This window comes from Micropterus dolomieu, linkage group LG18 (genome assembly GCF_021292245.1).
Source record: "Micropterus dolomieu isolate WLL.071019.BEF.003 ecotype Adirondacks linkage group LG18, ASM2129224v1, whole genome shotgun sequence".
Taxonomy (NCBI): Eukaryota; Metazoa; Chordata; class Actinopteri; order Centrarchiformes; family Centrarchidae; genus Micropterus; species Micropterus dolomieu.
This window is the reverse complement of record NC_060167.1, coordinates 5325275-5345267: the sequence shown is the minus strand read 5'-3', so window position 1 is coordinate 5345267 and position 19993 is coordinate 5325275. Positions and strand designations below refer to the sequence as shown.

At 41.2% G+C, this 19993-nt stretch overlaps 1 protein-coding gene across 1 annotated transcript in view; it reads right to left on the bottom strand.

Annotated features, from left to right (window-relative positions):
• The window catches only part of ptprt (protein tyrosine phosphatase receptor type T), a 334210-nt gene extending 314936 nt beyond the window's left edge, over window positions 1-19274 (bottom strand). The window contains exon 1 of the mRNA XM_046028632.1: window positions 19187-19274. Coding sequence (XP_045884588.1) covers window positions 19187-19274 — 88 coding nt within the window. The remainder of the gene's footprint in view (window positions 1-19186) is intronic.
• Window positions 19275-19993: the final 719 nt, after the last annotated feature.

The window sequence follows — 19993 nt, the reverse complement described above, 5'->3', positions numbered from 1 at the left end:
GGCGCGCAGCTGGCCGCAGCGGCCAACAATCTGGGTGTGCTGGCCGTCGCGGCGGCATCCGAGTCCCCAATCACCCCCCCCTCCATGGACATGGGCTGCAGCACACTTGCTGTCTCTGAAGGCCCTTCACGTCCCAGGCTCGGAGAACAGGGGGGCCGACCTCATGTCGAGGGGCGGTCCCCCACAGAGCGAGTGGAGACTGCACCCCGATATAATACAGCAGATCTGGTCTCGCTCCGGGACGGCGCAGGTGGACCTGTTTGCCAGACGGCACAACACCCACTGCCCGCTGTGGTTCTCGATCCTACCACAGGACAGCCCGCCCTTGGGCGTGGACGCATTTGCACACGGCCATGGCCAAAAGGGCTGCTGTATGCTTTCCCACCACTCCATCTCCCCCTGCTGGAGAGGGTGAGACAGGAAGGGTTGTCAGTCATCCTGGTAGCCCCCAGCCGCAGATCGGCGGGGTGGTACACAGAGGTGACGCAGCTGGCAGTGACGGAGCCCTGGCCTGTGCCTCAGGTCTGGGGGACTCTGTCACAGGAGTCAGGTGCCATAGGCACAACCAGCCAACCTCTCCAGGTTTGGCTCCTGAAAGGGAGAGGTTGAGAAAGGCTGTGCTGTCCACAGAGTTGGTACATACCATCCAGGTGGCGAGGGCAGGCTCCACCACTTCCTGCTACAAAGCTAAGTGGCTGGGCTTTCAGCGCTGATGCATTGAGAAGGAAATGGATCCCATAACCTGCTCAGTGGGATCCATCCTTTCCTTCTTGCAGGGCCTAATGGAGAATGGACTGTCACACTCAACCATTAAGGTGTATGCGGCAGCTATCTCATCTTGTCATGAGGGGTTTGGCGACAGACCTGTCTTCACCCACCCCCTCGTGAAGCGTTTTCTGCAGGGTGTGAGGAGACAACGACCGGTGCTACGTGTCTCTGCACCCCAGTGGGACCTGCCACTGGTACTAGAGGCTCTGAGGTCAAACCCCTACGAGCCCCTGGAACAGTCCTCCTTGAAGATGCTATCTCTCAAGACAGCCTTGTTACTGGCTCTCACCTCTGCCAAGAGGGTGAGTGAGCTGTGCGTCGGTTCATCCCAGCTGCATGCTGCTTCGTGGTGACCACAGTGCAGCAGTGTTAAGACCGAACCCCTCCTTTGTTCCTAAGAACATAAGAAGGTCGTTCAGGTCGAGGACCATACATTTGGATGCCTTCCACCCTCCGCCCCACCCTGGGTCTAGGGAGGCGAGGCTGCATCTGTTGTGTCCTGTGCGTGCCCTAACACATTATATGAAGCGCACGGCCCCCATTCGACGCACTGATCAACTGCTTGTTTGCTTTGGTGACGGTGCGATCGGTAAAGCTCTATCCAAGAAGCGCCTAGCCGGATGGCTTTGTGACTGTATCTCACAGGCCTACGTGCAGGCGGGGAAAGACCCACCCTCGGTGGTCCGGGCTCACTCCACACGAGGTGTGGCTGTGTCAACGGCCCTCTTCAACGGGGTGAGCGTCGAGGAGATTTGCACAACGGCATTGTGGTCTTCACCATGTCCATTTGTGCGTTTTTACCTCTTGGATGTGTTGGGCTCCTTCTCAGGATCTGTGCTCGCAGGTGCGACTCAGGATCTGTGAAGAAGGAGACTGGTGTCTACCATAGACTACCGGTTGTCGGGGAAAACATTTTTACACTGACTGTGATGTCCCCTGTAAGGGGTCAGGACAGTTCAGGTGTTGGATCTGGCGGACAGTCATCGGGCTCCACCCACTGTACCCATAGAGTCCAGTAGAGGGCGGAGCCTGTGTGAGATAGAACGAAGGTTACGATATGGTAACCCTAGTTCTATTAGTTCTAGCCCTCTACAATGGAGCCCTGCCGCTCCACCGCCGTCTGCTGAAGGGTTGGTTGGATGCTGAGCAGTGAGGACACCGCTATTTATACGGTACGCACGTACAGTAGCGACGTCCAATTGGTCGGCTCATACAGTATTTAAAATTTCAGTGGGCGAGTACGTGCGTGTGATAGGAGGAGAGGTAGTACCCACAGAGTCCAGTAGAGGGCTCCGCCTGTGCTAATAGAACTAGGGTTACCATATCGTAACCTTCGTTTTGTAGCCTACACCTAGCCAGCCACTTAACAACGTTTTGTGAGAATTTACAACAACAAATATATTTTTAGATGAATTTCAGTTATTTAAAACCATTTCAATTACGACAGGTCACAGACAATAAAAACATACTAAGAAAGTTCATAATTATTTGTCTACCTTAGTTGGAAATCTGTACTGTCTTCCTGAAGAGCCATCATATCTCCTTCAAGAACAAGGAATTATTTTTTTTGCAACTGTGCTCAGTGAAACTCCTCTCTGTTTGTGCGTGCAGCACATCTGTCTGAGTCACCCAACAGTTCCTTCAGTGTATCCTCCATTATTGCTTTTACTTTAGGATTCTAAAGATAATATTCAAGCAAATAGTCCATATAATAAGATCCAAGAATAATAACCATATCAGGAAATAGAATTCCCTTTACCACATTTTGGTTTGCAGTCGGTGTCTATTTATCAGTGGTGTCAACAAACTCTAGTAGTTCTTTTGACCGTCAGAAAGTACTACTTTCAGAGCAGGAACTTTTTTCGGGCCGGGAATTATAATCCAGGAGCCCTAGTTTGTGAGACATTCTTGACTTGCTCAAATTGTTCTTAAGAGTTTGAACTAAGTACTCACTCACAGTGGCAAAAATAGTTCTCTATCCACTATTCAAGAGCATTTTAGTCTAAGTGAACACTATGTTTCACAAAGTTGTGAACCCTACAGGGAGAGGCATTTGGCTGAAATGGGCTAGGAAGGAAAGTTGCAGGAACTAGATCAAAGCACAACTCCAGAGTGAAACAGCTGACTGAAAGTCTTTATATTTTTCAAAAGATAGTCACTAAGAATTAGGCCAAAGTGAAAGGTATACACAACTCCTGTGCAGTGTTTGTTAATGTGCACACATTGTGCACATAAACAAACAAAGTGCTTATTTCGTAACATGGAAGCTGCCCTTAAGCTCTCAATTCTGAATCTGTAGCTCTATTTCCTTATGGCTGACTGCACTGATCATTATACTGTTTTTCTACAAGCGTAAAGCTCACACCTATTAAAGCACAATCCCAACCCTGTGTTTAAAATGGTGCATGTGCTCCTTGAACCCCCTCTCCTTTTGTTTCCTGTGCAATGTAAATTCTTGATAAATTGTGCAAATTTTATCACTAAGCTAAGCTACTGCTAAATGTCGAGAGATGCCAGTTTATTAACTATAAATGTAACGAAACTAATTCCGAACAGCTGACATACTGCTGCTTCTACAACACTGGTTAGCAGACACAGATAAAAAGAGCTGCATCTACATAATGCACACACACACACACCAAAAAGACAGTCTACTAACTCTGACCCTCTCCACAGGGAGCCATGTGTGACGGTGGCATTAACTTTCAACAAAAAATTAGCCTCAGCCAACCAATTAACCAGCTCCTAAATCTCCTTAGTGAGGACATAGTGTGTGTGTGTGTGTGTGTGTGTGTGTGTGTGTGTGTGTGTGTGTGTGTGAGTGAGAAACAAAAGAGAACATGAGGGTGCGTGTTTGAGTGGGACAGTTAAAAAGGAGAGTTTGTGTGTGTGTGTGTGTGTGTGTGTGTGTTGAGCAAAGGTTAATAGGACCTCAAGAGGGATAAGACAAGGGCCTTGTTACCTTCCCAGAGCTGTCTTCTCCTCCTGACACACACACACACATACACACACACGGGCTCAGTGCCAAAGCTGGTGGTCTATTGAACAGCAGGGTAGTTCATTACTGTCCATGGCTTACACTTGCACTAATACTCCTTAATACCCTACACTCTCCTCTTATCACACTCTCCATCTATTCGCTTTCTTTTTATGCTCTCTCTTTTCATCGTCTTCTGCAGCTCTCCCTCACAGGAGTCACACACCAGACACGATTGTCTAAGATTGTGCTTCAGCACTGGTGCAAGTTGAACAAACAGGTTGAATGAGTAAATGAACAATGATTAATTGGACAAAAGGCTAATGACTATTGATCCTCTTGATGTTGGCATACTGTAGGTCTTTATCTTTAGCTATGCAACGGTGTTTAACTAATCCTAGCTGGCTAGGCTAACTAAGGGGCTTTCACACCAAGTCTTCACCAATGTTAGAACCAAACCTCATGTTTTAAAACATTTTGATACATTCGGTTCGTTTTGGTTTGGTTTCACACTATAATTCTGCCAGCGCACTAAATTATTATTATGGATTACTACCTGCAGCACTAACTATACTTGAGACTAGTTCAAATTTGCCAAATAATCGTCCTTGTTGTGCGAACAGTATAGTGTGGAAATCCTTCTTCACCTCCGTTTGAGGAGAGACCGAAGACGTTAGTGGCAGTTTGCTTCCATAATGACTGTCTGTTTCAAAAGATGATCTCACGGGAGATTTATAGTTGTGTTCTTATTTCAGTGCATTCTCCGTACATTTGTGTATTTCCGGTTTGCGCTGTAAATGGTCTGAGCCATCCAAATCTGGACCGGGACTACCTATTTTAATTGAACGGCATTTCGTCTGTTTGGTCCGGACCATGGTCCAGGGGAGGTTTCACATCTGTAATTTTGGTTCGGATCAAACTGAAAAGTCCGAAAGTCCGAACCAAATGAGGTAGGTGTGAAAGCCCCCTAAGTCATATCCAAATATTTCTTACATAAAAGTCAGTATTCAAATAATGACCATGTATAGCACAAACAAATAGAGGCCAGGTAAGAAAAAGAAAATCAAATGTTCTCCATCTTTCTCCATCAGTCTTTCACTCATTTTGTTGACCTTTCTCTCCTTCTATTTACCTGAAAACACTCATCTCTTGCTCTGTTTATATATTCTTATACTCTGCTTCTCTGTCACCGTCATTCTTTTTGTCTATCACCCTGTCACTTTCTCTCATTCTCTCCCTTTATCTCTCTCATTTTACATCTTGGGCTGTCACTCCCTCTTTCGTTGCTCGTCTCTCTTTCTCTCTCCCCCTCTCCATAAAGCTCTCTCTTTCTAATCACCCTCTTTTCTTCTCTCTCTTGTTATCTCTTTCCTCTCTAATCTTTAGAACGGGAAAGGACTGCTCTCATGGCGTAGTTAATATCGGTGAGGAAATACAGACAGGGTCGACACAGTTGACTGGCTACTGCTGGTATTGCCTTTCTTTGGGTTTTGTTGCTGCTTTGTCAGTCATGCTATTCTGGGCTTCAGACTGACAACCTGATAGAAAACTAGGGTTCTCAGAAAGCTGCAGCCTCTGTTGATTTGCAGCAGTGAAACAAAAGTTATGGAAGCCACTTATAACTTTCATACAGTGTTAGGCTTTATACTGTATGTTTTGCAGCTGATATGATGAAATTTACACAAAATGGACATAATGGAACAACAGATAAAGAAATTATAAGCAGTACAGTATGTATATGACAAACTGCAAGAAACATTTGTAATGTTCCTATACTTTATGTGCGTTTAGTATTTGCATAAAACAGATAAACACCAGAATTTTTAAAAGCTGAAATCTTGTGAGAAAGCATGGCTGTGGTAAAAAAGTGGTAAAAGTGATTTACCAACAAAGAAAAGATACAGTAAAGGCTGATGGAAACACATTCAAATAAAAAAAAGTTACTTTGCTTACCTGCTTCTCTTTCTGCCGTTGTCTTGCTGTCATTTCCTCTTAAAGCATCCATGCCATTAGAAATTTCAAAATAATCCTAAACAAATCCGAAATACTACAAGGAGTGGGGGCAGTAAACAGTCAACTGTCTCAGTCATTCTTGGTTTAAGGCCAGCAGTTTCCCCTGTGGTGATTTGTTGTGGCTCAGCAGCATGATATGCGGTATTATTGCCATTTTCATTTTGTTTTTGGATATTACTTAATTTATGGTATTAATTAAGTAAATTGGTGCAATAATGCATAGAAAGTAGAAAGTGTGGATGATCTCACTGCACTGCCCAGCGAACCACTAACTGCAGCTTCATGGTCTGAGCAAGCTAGCTGTTGGGTGTTACACAAAGTTACATGTTGCCAAGCAAATTAATTCCTGTTTGACAATGTCTTTTTCGCACATAACTATACTGTTTCCTTCAGGGCATGTCTATCAAGTAAATGTACATATCGCAGCAAAGCACACACACACAGACTTGCAACTTGAAAACAGAGTTACAGGCATCCAACCTACTACGCTCGATATTTAGAGAGCTTAAAATGGGGATTAACGTTTACACAGTTTCTATTGATAGTTAGTTCAACATCACCCAGCCTGCTAGCCACATTAGCTGCGCAAGCCACATTAGCTGCGCAAATGTGATAATTACTATAAGTAAGTAATCTACAAAATACTAAACTTAAACATAAAACATGGCAAAACTTACAGCTTCCAAGTTTGAAGTGGGGTCACAGACAGCCCATGTCGATCCATCCATGATGGTCTGCCATCACTATGGCTAAAGTTAGGTTAGGTTTGGGCATAAACACTATGTAATTAAGATAAGGGAAAATAGTGATCATGCTTTTAAGAAGTACTTGGTTAAGGCTGGGCAAAAGATTGTGGTTATGGTAACAAGAAACCAACAAAAACCGGGACAGAAAGCAATTCCCCCATTTGGACATGTTTTGTTTATCTAGCAATGCAGTCTGACTTCCTCCTAGGTTTTACACTCTACATCTTTTGCTTCTGACATAAACATAGGTCGTTTTGGCTATGTGATCATGTTTTTTTCCTCATCTGATGTAAAATAGACCAAGACTAGTGTGTACAGTAAGTGGGACATTGTGGGAGCTGACATTGTAAGTTTTACAATGTGAAGCACCAATTTGTTGATGGCATTTCTGGCGTTAATTGGGACTCAAGCCTGGGCTTTAAAATTATGAGCCTATTTCAAACTACACTTATGAAATGGGTCGTGCACCTGTTTCATGCGGGTCCATGCATGTTTTAATGGACCATTATCTCACCGCATACAACTGTGGAGGACTGTGGAAGTATATTCATAATTAGTCATGATTCATAACTCAGCGGTAGCCATCAACAAAGTCTCATCCAGCATCTGCTCTGCAATTATCTCCAACTAGTAGTAACAGCCACAGAAGCCTATTCTCTCTCCAAGTTTGAGAGATTGAAAAAGGATTTTGTAATGGAAACCTCTTACTCTTTTCAATTACAAGTTATGCTTTACCCTTCCTTAAAGCTGAAAAGGGTATAAAAAAATCAAGTTTGTGATCACATTCTCTTGATGATAAGTAGATAAGTAACAGTCCAAGATAAGTAATAGTTCAATAATATAGCATTTACATCGCCTATGTCCATAAATTTTTTGGTGCTCTCTTACTTAATTACCTAGAAGCCTAAAAAAAACAGCTGTATTAGTCAATTGTGCAATAGCTTATTGCGACCTATATTTAAGCTTACTGTTAGGCTGTAACCCCTGGTGGCCGTATGACAGGAGCACAACAGGAAGTCAAGTTACATAGCAAGACTGTGATCCGGGAAACTGAGGTTTGAGTCCAGGGTGAAACCATTTCAGCATTGAATAAGTTTTTAGTTAAATAGCGTTACTGACAAATGTCACGTGTTTTATGTCATGTGACATACGTAAAATACTTATTTTAACTCAAATCACTATCTTATACCTAACCAAGTAGTTTTGTTGCCTAAACCTAACCAAACGATTAACCATGTGTTCAAAGTCATCTAACTTACATATAAGGATGCTGGACTGGTACTTTCCAGTCATATGTAGTTTTGGGGTCTGTCATATATGTCATTTTGAGAAAATTTACAATCAACCTATATTGTCATTGAGGTTTGAGGAGGTGAGTGGTTTCATATGCTCCATTGTCCTTCAAAATCACACTTTAGTAATGATGGATCATGATGAAAATGTCATTAAAAAGCTTTGTTTAAATCAAGCTGAGTCCAAAAAGGTGTGTTTCATCTCAGTATAAAATAGCATTTATTGAATGTATTGCACAGTTATCACTGTTTCTATTGCAAAGTTCCTTTACAAGTTCATAGTAAGCATCTCTGTTACTTACATTAAAAGTAACAACTTGCGGTACTTATTGAATTGCTCTGAAGGTTTGTGCCATAATTTGGAAATTGCAACGAAAATGTTACACGAAAAGAAACAGTCACATTATTTTCATTTGGACCAATACAATCACAAATAGTAAAAGTAATGCATTAAGTTATGAGTTGCATTTGAGCACAAAGTACACTAACAATGTAAAGTAAGTCGAGGTTTCTGTCTCTTCTCCTTCTCCGTGGAAAGTCGTTACTGGTGCACAGCTTTTATCTAAAAATATGCATGACAGGCTCTTTGTTATTTACAGTCAAAATGCCTTTTGCTCTTTAGCTTTCCATTAAGTCAAAGTTGTTGTGAATTTATTTATAGCATGTTTAGTAACAAACAGGCACTTCATGAAGTGCTTTATAGAGAACAAAAGACAGTAACGCAGATTAAATATAGATCGTCATCTTGTCTGTATTGATGTGATTTCCTGTCAGCTTTTCTCTGCCTCTTTTCAGGCACAGAATATGTAGGATTGCTGGTTCATCTAGCTGCAAAAGTAAGGTGTTGTAGGCTCATACAACATAGGACCTGTTAAATATTCTGTAATGGCTCTATTAAAACATGAGAGGACCACTGGGAATGATGGTACTGGTAGAACAGAAGAATATTGGGTAACAATATCTAAACAATATCTAGGAAAAAGAAAGTTCTCTTTTTCAAGCTGTAAATGGACTATAAAATGTATAACTTTACCCTTGAGACCTTAATTAATAACCATCTTGAGCATGAGGGATGCTCACCCCTCTTCTCACTAATGGATAATAAATCCTAATAAATAATAAATACATTTTATAGAAAATTAACATTTTAAGTTCAACTACGCAAAAAAATATGACGTTGAAATGTAGGTCAAATGACTATTGGGACTTTCGTGAGTCTCCCTCTCTCCCTCCCTTTTTTCCCTCTCAATCTCCCCTACTTATTTATCTCTTTCCATCACTCCTCCTGCCTCTCCCCCCTTGCTCTGAGTGACAGGTAAAGCAGCCGCTGTCATGCTTACCAGCCGAGGAAATGGTTTTTCTGTCTATCTGTCCATCCACCTGTCTATCTAACTGTCTGTCTGACTGTATCACTTAACCAGGGAGCATTTCCTGTAGCCGGCAATGACAGAGGCAATTATCTGTTAATCAGCATTCAGTCTGAGCTTACACACACACACACACACACACACACACCTCACATATAAACTCATACTAAAGGCACATGAGAAATTTAACAAGTGGTGTTTTCCGCCTCTGTTCACATGCACTTATTCCTAAAATAAATAACTTAAAATATTCACGTGTGGGTGGATTGACAGGTGCATTGATTGGTAAACTAGTGGAAGTGAGGGTGAATGGATGAATGAATGAGACGATGGATATTTGTACAGAATGATCAGAATAAGCGATCAGACGGCGAATGGACGGATGGATGGGTAAAACTTACACAAACATCAAGGAGGGATGAAGAGAAAGATTAAAAAAAGGGTAAAGAAGCGATAAAACATGGAAGCAGATGCAGAATTACGTGGCAGTATTTTAGGCAAGTGTGTGCATTTGTGTGTGTGTGCGTACAATGAGAGTCCATAAACAACTAGAAGATGGTTGGCTCCTTCAGACTGCTGCATCAAGGGAGGACATGTGTGTGTTCCCTAGTTTTTGTGTGTGTGTGTGTTCCCTGGTTTGTGTGTGTGTGTGTGTGTGTGTAAATAAAGAGAGGCAAAATCCAACTGCCAGGCAAATATTATGATGTTTGCTCTTCCTCTTCTTTGTCTGCTGTGCTCTTTCCATCTTCCATCCAAACCTCTCCTTCTTAATTCATTCCTTCTTTCCCAACTTTATTCTCTCAGTTTTCTTCTCTCTCCTTCTTCCTCTACTAGTTATGTGCAAGAGATGTTTCTACTCTTCTCACACTGATTCTTTGCCCTGTACCATCGGTACAATACATACACAGTATCTTGTATTGTTTCCTATTTCCCTCTCTTGTCGTCTTCGACCAATTCTCCTCTTATGATTCCCAGTCTCTTCCACCTCTTTGCCCTTGTCTCATTTACTCAATCTATTTATATTACAATCAAATGTTGCACAACTGAGCTGTTACCGTCTGAGATGTGTTCGCATGCTAAAATGTCATAATTAGCTTTGAATACAAGTACAGCTAAAAGTGAAAGGGTTGAAATTCCTTTTTCATTTTTTTTGGTCATTAATCAAAGTCACCAAAGTCAGTAGGATTCATTGTCCAGGAACAATGAATATCTGTACCAAATGTGGTGCAAATTCATCCAATATATGTGGCTATATTTGGATAAGTTAACTTTGAATTGCTTGTGGCGCAGAAAAGTCAGAGGATTAACGAAGTCATTAGAATTAATCCTTTGTGCACCTTGCATATATATATATATATATATATATATATATATATATCAACCTCATAGCAGTGCTAGAAAAGTTCCAGGGGATCACCAAGGTCATTAGGTTACATCATCTATAATCCAGGAATATCTGTACAAAATGCTGTGGCAATCTATCCAATAGCTCTTGAGATATTTATATCCAGTGTTGGGCAAGTTACTCAAAAATTGTAATATATTACTAGTTACTTATCAGTCCTTAACAAAGTTATATAATTACTTTACTTATTACTGGTTGATAAAAGTTACTAGTTACGTTACTCGTTACATTACTAGGTACTTTCCAGTGTTTCCAGCAGAATGACAGCGCGGGGGGATATTCTAACTTTGGACAGGTTTGTGTAGCGGTGTTCAGGATAGGGAGAAAGAGGGAGTGAGCGAGGAGGTGCTGCACGAATATATGCTCCTCAATACAGCTCCTCAATCAAATAGAATTTTAAATACGCCTAGTAAAAAAAATTCTGCGTTGATAATAATCCAAATTATAGGCTAATTATGGGAAATACTGCTTTCACTACCACCCCCAAACAAAGCAGTCTCCCCAGACTTTATTAACTAATATCATATTCATAACAGCAGCAAGGAGTGTGTTTTTTACAAAGCATATAGCCTAGGCCTAATGTTTCTTAAAGCCATCGGCTGAAATAAAAAAATAAGGCAAGTAAATCCTGACTTTTGAACTAGTATAGAGTATAGTAGAGCAGTATTCAGTATTTTTACAAAATGTTACGTTAACACCACTCTCTCCCGACGAGTCTAAGCATCAGTGGCAGCAGCTGCTGGAGTTTCTTTCTGTAAGTTTCATATAATCGTAATTTTTATATATATATATATATATATATATATATTTGTTCAGCTCAGACATTAACTATAGGTAAAATCAAACTGCTAGTAAAAACTTGAGAGAATTGGCTGGGGCCGAGGGGCCGCTGCTGCAAATGTTTGAGTGGCTCCTCCTCTAACACGCGGTATCTCACTCCAAACTTTTGATAAAACTTGAAAGCCCTGGTATCATACACACGCTAAATCGACATTTGCGTATAATAGCCGCGGTTTTGTCAAAGCTTGTATTTATGACTCCTGAGATGAGAACAGGTTGCAAAATGGACAGTTTGGGTAATAATTTTACTGCCTTTATTATTTTTTTCCCTAATATGTTTTGTCAGTCAGGTTAGACTGTTTGTGTTTCTTGCTGTGTTGTCTCTGGCATTCCCATATCTTAGCAGTGTACTGATTGGAGCAATTGCCACAAACTACAAAAGACACCAAGATCAAAGTTATAATAAACTGGAATTATCATTTATTCTGCTACTGCAGAGTTTGATTTGGGCACGTTGATTTTTATACTACATATTTTTTCAAAGACCAGTTGAGAGTGGCTATGACTACATCTGTGTATCCATCTTCTAGTTAAGACTTCCCACACAGTCTGACATAAATTAAATTTAGTCACTATGTGAATAAAGTGAATGATGCTCAGATATCATCTCATATCCCCCCAGCAAAACTCCATAGCTCTATATATTACCTTCCTCACTCTACCCACACTTATTTGTCTCACGCGCCTCCTTTATTTTCTTTCTCACTCTTTTCCTCCCTCCCCCATCATTTTCCTCCCCCTCTCATCCCAAGCTTGTTGATTCAGCCGACTAAGCAGCCTCTCAGTCTTTCTTGCCTAACATCTTCTATTAAATATGGATTAATTACTTTGAAACCTTGTTGAGCTTCGTTAAGACCTCTTGCATTAATCAGCAGTTATTTTAATTAGAGGAAAGGAAGTTTTTAATGTGCCACGGCGTGTATGTTTTACAGCACCGACATTCTAATCAGCTCAATCACGATTTGTCTCCAAGTTTGTTTTGCCATTTGAGACGCTGGAAAAGGATACCAACCTTTATCCAACCAGGGCAGGTTCACTGAGCATGTGCCCTCTTCTTCAGTGGTGTCTTGCCATGTTACTTAAATTGAAGTTCTTAAAAGGATTCCTGTATGAGAATTAGCTCCATGTGTACAAAAATCCTTTCTTGTTACCCCTGAGGGCTTGAAAGTGACACAAAACTATTTGATGAAGCGGTTCCTAGTGAAGGTGGAGTCAAAGTAAATTAAAACATCATCCCCAGGATAAAATCAACAACGTTTTCCAACCCATTTATGCCTGCTATCATTCAACTGCTGAATATTTCTGGGATGCTGTTTTGCCCTTCCAAGGCTGAGGTTTGGGTGTACTGTTCTTATCATTTGTGACTGCTATATAATTAACCCCTTGATGCCTGAATTTATTAAATATATATATATATATATATATATATATATATATATATATATATATATATATTATTATTATTATTATTATTTCTGTTTTCATTTGCTTTCAGGTTAATGTTAAATTAAGTGGAAATTGTTTATTGTCTATAGAACATAGAAAAGATATATATTTAGGTATGATGTAGGTATGAGTGTCCGCGTTTTATTTAGGTAATTAAGGCTAAACAGTAGGGCTGCTCAATTATGGCAAAAATCATAATCACGATTATTTTGGTCCTAATTTAAATCACGATTAGTTGCACAATTATTGACTGACTTAGGAAGTAACATACAATTTTGAACTTAAAATTTTTAAATGCTTAATTTTTTTTAATGATTATGTATCAAATATCTTTAACTTTAAACAGCATCTTAGAGCCAAGACAGCAACGCTGTGTGTGCGCATACAGAGTGAAGCAGAGCAGGTGAGAGGTTGAAGTATTTGAGTTGACGACACCTTGTTACTTTACATAATGCTGAACAATGGTGTTCCTTCGGGAGATGCAGTTATACAAACTGTGAGGAAAATATGAATCCGGTAATACGGATATTTTACAAATATGACGCCTTGCTTTACCAGGTAAAGCAAGGCTTTCCACACCTGGTTTAGGCATTAATATGTAAGGCTATGAGCAGAGGTAAAGTCTGCTAGCCGCTAGGCGAATTTTTGCAGTGTAAAATACCATAGGCTGACGCTAATAATGGTGAATAGCAAGTTATAGCCCGTCTTCTCGGCTTGAGCTGAAGTAAACATGCAACAGCCTGCTGAGAGTGAGTTTGGGCTTTAAGGGAGGGGCGGGAGCACTGTCAAAGAAAGGGTGCGCTGGATTTATAACACAAGACGAAAGGAGTGTCATTGTGAAACAGCATGCACACAATAATCGTTTTAATTTGATTAACTTGTATTTATAATCGTTGGAAGCCAAAATCGAAATCGTGATTAAATTTTGATTAATAGCACAGCCCTACTAAACAGATGCCTCCACAAAACGTTGGTGATGGTTTCTACTGTTAAACACTGATAACACTGTGTAATTTGTCTGTATATAAAGGGGGTTTCACATCATGATTGACAGTTGAGCACTGCTTGACTTAGTCAGGTGTATCGGCGGGAACTCAATAACTGTGGGCAATGTGTTGTCTGACTACATCAAAATGCAAAATTGTTCCGAACGACCACATTCAAAGGTGGTATGAAAAGTCAGCTATCATACATTAAAATATGTGAAAACATTATCAGACTTTCTCTCCTGGAAGGTATTCATACTGTTGCACTTGAAGTGAACACACAAAGTGACAGAAGCAGTTGTGTAAAGAATGAAAAAAGAGCTTGAGAGAGAAGGTCAAACCCTGCGTACTTCCCCCCTCCCCACACACACACACACACACCTGGCCAGTCACTGCATGAAGTGGTTGTGAATGTCAAATTAAAGATTTTTTTAAAGCTGTCTGACCATTAGACAAACAGTTCTGATTGGGTATATTGGCACCTTCAGACCACTAGCTTACTGGGAGGAAGCTAGCTCGAGTAGCCCATATGTCAAGGAGCTTCCAGCACCACTTATTTAGTGGGGGCATGCAAATGGATTTCTCTGTGCCACTTTCTGGTGTAACCAGGCACTAATACTGCACCTCACACACTGTTGCACAAACACACACTTTTTCTCTCAAAGTGCATATCATTGACTGCAGAAAGTCTCTCTTACTCTGCAGTCTCTTTCACTTTCAGGTCCACCCACTTTAGCATTCACTCAATGCCTCTCTCTCTCTCTCTCTCTCTCTCTCTCTCTCTCTAACACACACACGCACACCCCGGCACTCAGCATGCCCTGCTATTAGGTTGTCAGTTAGTCAGGCCAATAGAATAAGTGCTGTGGATTAGGCAGACACATACACAGACACACACATAGTGAGGAAGGATGGACAGCATACTAAACAGAGTGGGGCACAAGGTGACAGACATCCTGTCATAAAGCTCTCTCTCACACTTTAACACAAATATACACACACACGCACACACACAGCAGAGGAAACAATTATAGCCACTCAGACAGTCGATAACAGTGAGACATAATCAACTTAGTGTCACTTTTTTCATTTCTTGACCTGCTGTCATCCTTTGTCTTTGTCATTTCCTCCAACAACTCATCCCTTGCTCTTCCTCTTACTCCTCCTCCTCCACCTCATCTAGTCTAGACAGGAGTGATGAACGAGGCAACATACGACAATACTCTCTCTTATACCACAGTCTTTTCCTTTCACCTTCTCTTTCCTTCCATCTGCTCTCTTCTTTTTCTCACTTCTCCTTTCTCCTTCCTGTCTTAGTATTCCCTTAATCCTTGCCTCCTGTTTCTTCCTCCTCAAGGTCCTCCTCTCTTTTGTCCCTTCCCTTCAATACTCTTTTCGTCCCTGGTCTTCTTTTTCCTTCTCTTTGGTCCTACTTCCCCCTCTTTTTCAGGGAGGAAGTAAGACCATCTTCCTTTACTGTATCTCCTCTTCCCTTTGTTTCTGTTCTCACCTCTTCCTGTTCACCTCTTTTCCCAGACTTCGCCCTGCTTCCTTTCTTTTCTCTCTTAAGCTCAGTTCTTCTCCTCTATCTCTTCTCATCTATCCCTCCTGGAGACCTTGTCTCCATCCCCCTCTGCAATTTGAAGTCTTACATTACTTGCCCTCTCACCTCCTCCACTCATTTTCTCTTCCCTTTTAATCTCTCATTGCTATTTCTACTCCTCTTTTTCTACTAAAATAAAACCATTTCTTTCTTCACCTTTCCATTCTCCTCTGTTTGTATGAATCTGTCACACACACACACACACTCTACACTAATCACATAAATGGCTCTATAATTGGGGAATTGAACGTTGTTGATTTGATCAAAGCCAAAGACTTCTCCTTGTCCCTCAAACATGTCACACCGGGCAAACCAGTCAAGGAGACAGAGAGAGAGAAAGTGATACATGGTCACTGCCTTTCTCTTTCTCCTTTCGTTGTCTTTCTCTCACTCTTTCCCGTTCTGTCCTTACTGCCAAAGAAATCGAATTAAGTGGAATATAAATAGTAAATTGGTTTCTCTGAAAACACACATACACACCTCAATGCCCTAGTCATCACCTCCAGATTCGACCGGATGTTCAACAATTAGCGATCACTGGAGCTCAAAGGCATGGATCAGGAGCACAGCTGCACCAAGTGTGTGCGCACACACACACACACACACACACACACACGATGAAAAGGACAGCCTTGAGTAACGCATGCCTTTGCTTTGTTGAACATAAAGCTGTTGCAAAACCAAAGAATGAAGCATTTTTAAAGGGTATGTTAGCAGTTAGTAGTAGTAAGTAAGTCATCCAAATCCTCATACAAGAATAACAAAAGAGATCATTTGTCAGTGCTTTTCCAAAATGAGCATATTTTGAACTATCAACTGTAGATCAACTACAATTGTTCAAATAGTTCGAAAATTTGTCTGTCTTGTCTGTTTCTAATTTTTATGCTATGTAAGCTAGCTGATTGCTGGCACTATAGTTACCGTACACCTAACTCTCTGCAAGAAAGAAAATAAGCATACACCCAAAATGTTAAACTATTTCTTTAATATTTGGTTACGTTTAGGCAACTAACTCCGCTTGGTTAAGGTTAGGAAAAGTTAATCTTCATAAATAAAGGAAATCAACACGTACTTTTGTGTGAGATGGGACACAAACAGCTGCAGATTGATTGATCAGTTTCACACCCACAGCTTTGCCTCTGTGAAAGTGATGACAGTGACGAGAGCAACATAATCTGAAAATTGAGCTGCTTGCCGGGCATCCACACACCCAGACCTCTAGATGAGGATGGATGAGAAGGTGATTACAACTTCTACAAGATGTCAGTAAGACTGACTTACTGGCAGACAGACAGACTCTGGGTGAGACATTTTCTTCATCACTGCCTTCCAATCTATTATCATTATATCTGAATGAGTTTCTTCAATTTTCTTTTTTCTAAAAACAAAACCCAGCAGTTAAAATTGGAGCAAGGGTGTGTGTGTGTGTGTGTGTGTTTGTGTGTCCATGGATAGAAATGATGTACCAATATCGCCCCCTTATGGCACGAAAGCAACCAACGACCAGCGGCATATTCCTCAGCCTGCTCTCAAACACACACATGCAAACATATGCACACACACACTCCCAAGTAAATAACTGGTTGAGAGCAAGTACTGATAGAGTGGATGTCAGAATGACGACACGCATATTCCAGCAAAACTCCAAGTCTGATTTGCAAAACGATGAAATATAGTAACAAAAAGTCAGAAAGTCGTTTTCCGCAGGTTTCTCTTTATTAACAATAACCTGACCACATCCTTATGAGCAGAGGACGCTGTATGGCAATATTTACTATAAATCTACATAGAGGACCAGCTCAATTACATTTCTTAAATGTGGGTTTTTTAAAAAAGTTTTAGATGTCTGTTTCTATCAGTGCGCTGAGTTGAAAACACAGATATTGTCTTTAAGGGCTCGATTCCGACATCCACGAACATATTTGGCCAAATTGATATAAATATTTATTTCACCGTCGTGCGTAATGTAGCGGTTTCCTCTGCTGCACCATTACGCGCGGAAAGAGGTATGGCTGCTCCACCGCGCTGCAGCGGAGCCGGAGCCAGAAGCGGAGAGGGAACTCGGTGTTTAGAGCCAGTCTTCCCTTCAAAGTAGCCTCTTTTTGCAGCCTTACAAGTCATGAATACCAAGCAGAAGGTGCCGAGAGAGGGGCGGACACAGAGCCGACAGGCTGCTGCTACTGCAGTCTCCTTAAAACATTACTGATTTAAACAGATTGTTGGTACCCGTACAAAGCCTGAACTTAGGAAGTACAGTAAGGTATTGACAGAGTTACAGCATAGGGCACACTCCGATGATTAAACATTTTAAAACGACAGACACGACGGGTTTTAAATGATGGATCATGCGAAACATCACATTAATATCCTAGCAAGAGTTATAATGACACAAGGCACTTTTATTCTGACAATACATTATTTGTTATAACAATCATTAAATGTTTCAGCTTTTACATAAGCGCACTTTGATTTCATCAATATATTATCTTGAATTTAATCTGTGACATTAGTGTTTTTTCAAGGCATGATGCTGGATATGTGGGAGCAAACTTTTTTTTATTAGAGCTGCTGTAATCCGGCGCTCGGCTCGTTTTGTCTGTCTGTAAAGCTTCAGTTTCTGGTGGCTGATAAGCATAATTCGATCAAAGGCTGGAAATCCTGCAAACTCTCTAAACCTCTCCGGCGCGTAACAAGTGCCAGAGGAGTCCTGGCTCCAGGCTGCAGTGCAGAGATTCAGCTACGGAATGAGTGAGGATCCCGAAGCTTCATCTCCGGGAGATGAAACTGAGATATTGAAATATTACTGAAATAGCTATTAAGGCATCGGCGTAGTTGCGGGTTTGAGAAGCAAACTGAGAACGCAGGGTGTAAATTAGGTATCAGATCAGTTATTTGCGTGTAGAAGTTGTAAATAAAAAGCTTTGTAGGTTCTGCAAAGAAACGGACTTCTACGAGAGTACTTGCACACGCTTGCCCACGACACCGCTGCACAATGACGTGCTCGCCTGTTTGCGGTAGCACACCTCAAAATAAAAATCTCATAAATGCATAAAAAAAAAAATAGGGAATGCTTTTATAGACAGTAGACAGCTTTGCGCTCAGACGGACCCAAGACGCACCAGGCCGATCGCTTCCAAGCACCCAGCGAGCTCACAGCGAAATGTAACCTACATAAAAACATAACAAAATCAAAGTCTCAATCAAACCCTCAACAGCATGCATTCCACACATACAGGGAGCTTCGTAGACAAAAAAAAACCTCCCGAAGCGTTCAAAACTTCACACCAAATCTCCAGTGCGCAAATCAGAACTGTGAAGCAGACACAGATATGACGGCACAAACTCGTGCCAGCGGTCATTATAATGTAAGCCAAACGACAAGCATTGTCAGCAAAACCCGCTATATCTCCATAAACAAGTGATTTATGGACATTGTAGACATGTAGACATTTTCTGCTCAGTTTGCCTATCAAGATTTATGCGCGCAGGCATTCAACAACTGAAAATGTGCTTAAACTGACATAACAATATAAACCACAACAACAATATAACATTTATAGCTGTATGGTGCTTCCGATATTGCTGAAACGCACGTGCATGTCAACGTTATATTCCCATATGCACCACGTCGTGGATGTGCCAATTTCAAACTCAAAAGAAATGATCAAATCCCACACAACACAGAAAACGTATGTAGTAAGAGATTTTAAAAATTCCCAAAGAAAACAAAGAAATCACTTTACCTGGAAAGAACTGTCCACCAGTAAATCCCAAAAGTACAAAGTAGATGAAAGCTGCAGGCAAAACGAGAGAATAACTCCGTTTATCCATTTCTTTTCTTCTTGGTTTGCTCAATCGCGCGGATTATTTTACATGCTCCCGTCTGGTCCTTAAACTGGTTTTCCTTAGTTCGGGACAGCAGTGACAATAACAGTGATAACAGTCATAAAATCCTCGCATTGGTGGATAAGAGGAGACAGAAAGATACAAGTAGAAGCAAAGAGAGAAGTTGGAGGCAATAAACAGGAGCGCTCTCCTTTCCTTTCCTCCAGGGTCCGACGGAGCAAGCCTGTGTGTGTGTGTGTGTGTGTGTGTGTGTGTGTGTGTGCGCGCGCGTCAGTGCCCACGTGTGTGTGTGTGTGTATGTGCGCGATCAGACGGTCTCAAACAGACTGACGTTGAGTTGGAGAGCAATGGAGAGAGCAGTGCGCACCACACCGGGTGCCAGACACCCGCGTAAAGACGGGATGCATTAACGCATGCAAAACTTCCGATCGTGAGTTTCAAAATAAGATCAACTAGCGGCAGAATGGAAATTGAATTCTCACAGCAGGAAATAGTCACACCTTCGAGAGAGGTACGTTTCAATAAATGTACATAAATAAATAAGAATAACACAAATGAATAATTGGACAATTCCAGGAAAATAAATGTTATTGTCATGTGTAAATTCTATCCCTCAGCTTTACTTTACTATTTTCGATGCTTATGTCAATTTAAAGAAGTTATTAAATTAAAATAAATATATAACTTCTTACACTTTACAAGGA